Below are 6,609 nucleotides of genomic sequence, written 5' to 3' on the forward strand. Positions count from 1 at the left end.
ATGAACCCTTGGCGGTCCGGCAAGCAGTTGCAAGTAGGAAAACCTTCGGCAGTGGTACCTAACCTTTTTGGTCCCTACTCACAACCCCCTGCCACAGATTGTGTGTGTGTCTATGACCAGTTCAGACCAGTATTATGTTCCCCTCTCAGTTTCATGTTTCATTTTAATACTTAAGCCTTGAAAAAAAGTCAAATTCTCCAGTATTTCAGAGGAAAAAAACAACAACAAAGACTTGTAGAAATGTACAAAAATCACAAAACATTACTTTGAGTGTCTTCTTTTTTAATGTGGTTAAGATTAGTCTTGGGGCTCCAGACCTCCAGGTTAGGAACCACTGCATTAGGGGGGGGGGGGGGGGGGGGGTCACAGGCACAAATCTGAGCCTTTAAAGTGTGAACTTGTGAGTGTATGTGTGTATTATACGATTGGCAACCCTCTACCCAGAATCTTTGACAATCACACTCCCGGACTCAGAAATCATGTTGTTCATTTAGTTTAATATGTACATTAAAATAAACTATTTACAATATATAAAAAAAAAAAGATTCTATTTACAAGGCAGTACATTTCTTCAAGACACAAACAAACAAGTCTTTTCCGCCAAAGACCGTGTAGCCCTTTGTCAATCAAGGTGGCGTTGACACAGACACGACATTCTATTTAAGCCTTCGAGGAGGACAGAATAAAAAGGCAGTTTTGGAACAAAACATTGTCTCAAAGCTTATTTTCACGTGCTGCTTACACTTACAATATAACACAGAATACAAACTTTGATTGTCTTTTAGCCAGTGGAGGATATGGCACTCGTAAAGATGTGTAATAATGTGTTATCGAAGGCACTGAAGGTGAAACACACACAAGCACACACACACACACACACACACACACACACACACACATACAAAATCATCGCTCTTCAAAGGATTGTCTGCTTCCAGTTGCTTCAATGGCATGTGCCTGACATGTTGAGTGGAATGTTTTTCCTTTAATTTGTTGACTATATAAACAGCATTCCATACACAAACAGAAGGAGAAGAAGAAGAAGTAGTACCAGCTACATAGTTGAGAAAAGTTTTGTCCAAACAGAACTCATCTGCTTCTGTCGTATCTGGGCTGTGTTTCCTCCTTGTTTTGTGGTTTTTGTTTGTCTCAAAAAACAAACAAACATTTAAATAGATTTTTTTTTTCTTTTACAAAATAGAATTTGAGGGCATCTCATCTTGATGTGCATTTTGCCCCGATGGAAAGAAATCACTATATTGCTCCTATAATATACCTATAGGTGTTACAGTGTAGTCAATAGTGGCCTCATCATACTGTATGACAGTTTATGCTGTCATGGTACCACTACAGTTAATACTCCTATAGGAGCTTGCGTCTATATACTTGCATAGCGTCCTTCTGTAGCTGATCATAGGATTATTATAGTTCTTTTTAATGGGGTTGATGCGGTGCATAGAAGTCCTTGTCTGGTCCCTGTTTGTCCTTCGGGGCTTCCCTCACATGTGCCTCTTCATGTGCAAGGCCAGGTGGTCGGAGCGGGAGAAGGCCCGTTCGCACAGGTGACATTGGAACGGCCGGTGTCCGGTGTGCTTCCGGAAGTGACGCGTGAGCTCGTCGGAGCGAGCGAACTTCCAACCGCAACCCTCCCAGCTGCAGTGGTATGGTTTCTCTCCTGTAAACACACACAAAAAAAAAACAGCCGTGGTGACGTCACTGTTTGGCGTAATGACGGCGTGGATGAATAAAAAGCGTCATTAGCCACATTCAACCCGCGGGCGGATCTGGACTTACCTGTGTGAGTCCTGTGGTGCGCCTTCAGGTGCGAGCTTTTGGTGTAGGTCTTCCCACAGCCGGTGAAAGTGCAGGTGTGTGTCGCAGTCCGTTTCCTCGGCCAGGAACGGCGACCCCTCTTCGGCTTGGTGTCCATCATTTCCAGCGGGGAGGACGGCGGGGTGAGCAGGACCCGCTGGCCGGCCGCCGGCTGCTGCTGCTGCTGCTGCTGCTGCATACCCATGGCCGCGTCCTCCCCGAACATGCCGGTGAACTGGTGATGGTGGTGCGCTCCGGGGAAAGGGAGCTGCAGCGCGGTGTGCGGGTGAGGGAATCCCGCCGGCGCGCTGCGGTGGTGGGTGTGGAAGCTCTGCGGGAACGTCAGCGAGGTGGAGTTGCACAGGTGAGCCTGGTGGCACTCGGAGCTCATCAGGTCGTCCGGGCTGAGCGGCGGCGTCATGCTGCCCAGCGCTGCCTGCGGGGAGTTGGCCAACCGCGGCTGCTGCTCGTATGACATCATGCAGGAGACGTTCCCCTCGTGCTTGATTTTGGTGCAGCTCTGAGGCACCAGACCCATGACAGGTCCGTACGTGTCCATGGAGGCGGGCTCCACTTTAATGTTGGGATGCTCGGGGAATAAATCCTGAGTGGTCTGAAAAGGCGTGGAGCTGATCAGGAATCTGCCCTGGATGCCGGGGCTGTTCCCGGGGAGGAAGCTGGTGTCTACGTCGGAGCGAAGGAGCTCCGCCATCAGGCTGTTATAGGGCGGAGGAGGGCTGCTCATGTCTGGGACAGATGCGTAATTGGCCGGCTGCTGGGGCATCCCGGTGTGCTGCTGCTGCTGGTGATACACGGACGGCCCGGACTCCTGGAGCCGAAAGGGCTCTGACTCCGTCCCGGAGGAAGGCGCGCCGTTGGAGCCGGCGGTGTTGGCGAGAATAAACTCGAGATCCAAGAACTTATCCAGGTCCTCCTCGTCTTTTCTGCCCAGGCAGCCGCTGTCCATGTCGGGCGCAACGCTGCTCATGTCGCCCTTCCACCTCTGGAGCGAGGATGAGAGATCAGAATGAGTGTGTTTTTAAAAACTTGACATGTTTTCACAGAACTTCCAGATAACTCATTAGATAAAAGAGCTTGAAACCAGCGCACAAGAGAGGGCTGGATATTACCAAGAAACCGTACAAAAACATAGTTTAACCACACTTGTTGTGCCTAGAAACTAAGCAAAATTCACAAACAGTGTATGTGTTCTGATATGACAGACTGATAGCAGCAAAACAAGTGCATTCAATTGAGTGATGAAGTCAAAAAACACTCTCTCTGTGCTCAAAACAAGTGTAAATGTATAAACAGCGCAACTTACATCTTCCCAGCATTTCTGCTTTTGGTTGGCAAACGTGGAGATTGATGGTAAAATGGTCCCACTCAAGGCCATTTCCATGCGTTATTTTAAAAAAAAAAGTAGAAAAAGCCTCCTTGAATGTTGAGAAAAGACACTTTCTCTGTTTTAAAGGAATCACCAGAGTCCGCTGAGTCTCCAGAAGAAGAAAAAAAGCTGCAGAGCGCGTTGCTTCTTCTGTCGTCCGATGAGCTGCTGCTCCTCGCTCGTGTGCAGCTTGTGCGTCTGGAGGGAGCTGCTTTTCTTATAAATATTGTTCGCAGCACAATCAGACCAATGCGAGGCTGGGGGAAGGAAGCGCGTCCAGGATGGGGACGCTGCGCACCGGCCAGCCCCCTAAATTTAGCCCCGGTATAAAAGCCCGAGTTTCCCTGCGAGTCAGAGACAGAGAGGTGGTGGGAGAGTCGGAGGAGGACTGGTGCGGAATGCTCTCGCCACTCCGCTGTGGGCAGCTACTTAACCTTCTCGGGGAGAACCCGCCCACTCGTCAAACCTGGCAAACAACTGGCAGAGAGAGAGAGAGAGAGAGAGAGAGAGAGAGAGAGAGAGAGGTGGAACCGCCCCTAGACCAGTACAACTAAAATACATAACAAGCAATTAACACGTTGTTGAAAAAAGAGCAACGAAACCGATACTAAAAGGGCACGCAGGCTTTACACGAAGAGGAAGGGAGATGCTGCAGGTGCCCCGCGTATTACGCATTTGGGTACGGTGCGCTTTTACGCACGCAGATAATGCGGCATTCTTTCTTTAATTATGATCGTGTCGCTTCATCTATGCATTTGTTTACCGTGTAGCTGGGCATATGACCACATGTGAACCCTTCTGTTTGTCTGTCAGAAAGAGGAATTTTGTCTCTGAGAAGATGAGGTGTCAGAGAGAGCCCATGCCTGCCTGTCTGTCTGCCTGCCTGCCTGCCTGCCTGCCGGTCATGATTGACTCGGATCAGGCAGTTTCCTCACAAAAAGTCGGTTCCTACCCGACTGTCATACCCGGAGCAACGCGCGCGGGTGTGTGTGTGTGTGTGTGTGTGGGGGGGGGGGGGGGGGGGGTATTTTCTGCTGCAGGCTTCAGCCACCAGGCGCCAGCTACACCACGGCTTCTCTCCCTCTATACTTCGCTGCTCCATGAAGCCTCATTCAGGTGATAATAAGGCTCTCCGGTTTTCGCATTGGTATCGGCATAGAGAACAGTAAGCCCCCCCCCCCCCCCCCCCGGGCAAATTTGGGATTTGCATAATGCATTCTTGTGATTGGACAAATAAAAAGTGGAGAAGTTGTGGAAGTAAAGTATTCACATCCTTTGCTTGAGTAAAAGTTGTAATAGCACAACGTAATAATACTCCATTACGAGTATAACTGCCACACTGAAAATGTTTCATTAGTAAAAGTACTTACTAAGTAGTAAGTAGAAAATATACAAGAAAATATACATACAGCAAAAATACTCATTTTGCACAAAAAAAAGTCTGGACACCGAAATCTCGGAAAGTAGCTTGGCATCAATGTTAATGAATGATACAGGGTGGTGGCTACCACAATGTTGTGGGTCCCTACCTTTTTTTAATGAATCAAAGTGATTATAGAAGTTTGCACACGGTCTGGGAGAGACCTCTACCGCATCCTTAAAGTAAAAACCTTAAAGTAGATCTGAAAAAGTCCTACCCTGGAGATTTCCCACTCTGTAAGTCGCCAATAGCTGTTTTAACCTCCTCTAATGTCATTTAATTTCCACACTGTTCCTCATGTGACAGGGTTATCAGGATATCTTGCACTAGATAAATATCCTGATGATCAGCCCACTTTGCCCAGTAGGTAACCAGCCCTGCCTTCATACCTGTTTCATAAGGCGTGCAACGGGAGGAACACTACTGCTATGCAAACCAGATCTATGTTACGTATGACATATACCCACTTAGGGGTGACTCATTGACTCAACAATCATCATTCCAAGTCGCATACCACGCAATAAAGCTTCTACCTCGCCTGACCCACAGATCTGTCACTGCCTTCACCTCACCTGACTCTTCCTTCAAAACGGAACGTAAATACGCCGTCCTGTCTCCACATAGCATCGTTTCTCCAGTGTGTGAGCTGCTTCACTAAATCATTTAATGGAAAAAGCCAGACAGATGTCAAACATTTCTAATAGCCATCCGAAATACCAGTTTGTCTGTGTTGGAGCTTCTCCTTGGTTAATAATGACAGATGTACAGCCAGTTGGCAGCAGACATAGAGAGAGAGAGAACAAGGGGTGTGTCGTATAACATACTGCAGTTTTACAGTGTTTTGCCCTCTGGTGAACGCAGATTTTTAAACTCTAATTAAAGGCTGACTGGCCCTTGATAGTTTCCCAATTATTGTTGGAAGCCTGGCGGCCGTTGGTGATTTGGTGGCGTTCCATTGTAGTTATAGTCTGAGTAAATGTGCAGCCTCTGTACACACCTTTATTGTTTGCAGATACTGACTTTGTAAAGGGTCAGTTCACCCAAACATATCTCGGTTTCCACAGGGGCTGTTTCTTCCGCCGAAAGTAGTCCCTGTAATAGATACATGCACAAACTGCTTCAGACACTCCCCTCTGGCAGGAGGCTGCTGTCCATCAGGACCAAAACCTCACGCAACAAGAACAGTTTCTTCCTGTCTGCAGCTGGCCTCATCAACAAGTGGACTCCCACTGACACTTACTTTTACCCCCCCTCTTACTATGTTTATATATATTACTACGTTTTAAATACCAAAGCAAATTCCTTGTATGTTAAAAACCTATTTGGCAATAAACCCGATTCTGATTCTGATTCACAGCAGCGAGGGGGGGAAAGTAAGTAACACCAAAGTTGACTCTTGGTTATCCCGGTGGTTATAGATCCAAACTTCTGCACATGTTGAACACTCTCACATGTTCTCACATCAGCAGTAGGAGGAGGCTGTGAAAACATGGATGTCATAAGAAAAACTGAATATGGTGACCCAACCTCCTCACGCTGAGTGAGTCACTTTGTGGTGCTGTTTTCCAGGATGATACTGTGTGATAGTATAATAGTAAAGTGTGTTAATCTGAACACTTCTGATGTGTGGTAATCCTTGTGACTGATGTGTCTGACTGGATGTATTGACTGTGAGACTCCTTGTTCTGTGGTTTTCCCTTCCGAATTCAGGTGGTGATATGTAGCACCAAAAGTCTTTTACCGTACTGTGCCATGATTTACTATAAGGGGCAGGTTAAGTGCTCACGGTTAGTAATGCGATTGATGCCTGAGGCCTCAGTGTGTTCACAGCATGCGCTCCCAGTATTGTTTTGAAGGTACTGCAGAGGATGATTCAGACATCACTTTTTGACCCAGTGATGCATTCCGCCTGCCTTACTGTAACAAGCAGCTTTACAGTAACCTTTCAGCTATCAGTGGGCTGACGTCCCTTTGGTGATCTGCTCTTATC

At 47.4% G+C, this 6,609-nt stretch overlaps 1 protein-coding gene across 1 annotated transcript; it reads right to left on the reverse strand.

The window, feature by feature from the left end:
* Positions 1–477: 477 nt before the first annotated feature.
* Positions 478–3,588, reverse strand: LOC139287900 (Krueppel-like factor 2). Its single transcript, XM_070909111.1, has 3 exons — positions 3,137–3,588; positions 1,795–2,815; positions 478–1,675 (listed from the first exon to the last, which is right to left on the reverse strand). The coding sequence occupies exons 1-3, from the start codon at positions 3,212–3,214 to the stop codon at positions 1,500–1,502; spliced, it is 1,275 nt and encodes a 424-aa protein (XP_070765212.1). The 5' UTR covers positions 3,215–3,588; the 3' UTR covers positions 478–1,499.
* Positions 3,589–6,609: the final 3,021 nt, after the last annotated feature.

This window comes from Enoplosus armatus, chromosome 7 (assembly GCF_043641665.1).
Source record: "Enoplosus armatus isolate fEnoArm2 chromosome 7, fEnoArm2.hap1, whole genome shotgun sequence".
NCBI classification, from domain to species: Eukaryota; Metazoa; Chordata; class Actinopteri; order Centrarchiformes; family Enoplosidae; genus Enoplosus; species Enoplosus armatus.

Bases quoted from the DNA above. Each gene is read 5' to 3' on its own strand.
- LOC139287900 (XM_070909111.1), bottom strand. From the start codon at position 3,214: ATGGAAATGGCCTTGAGTGGGACCATTTTACCATCAATCTCCACGTTT. The intron at 2,816-3,136 runs GTAAGTTGCGCT...TCCTCGCTCCAG, and splicing joins AGCAGAAATGCTGGGAAGAT to AGGTGGAAGGGCGACATGAG. The intron at 1,676-1,794 runs GTAAGTCCAGAT...GTGTGTTTACAG, and splicing joins GCACCACAGGACTCACACAG to GAGAGAAACCATACCACTGC.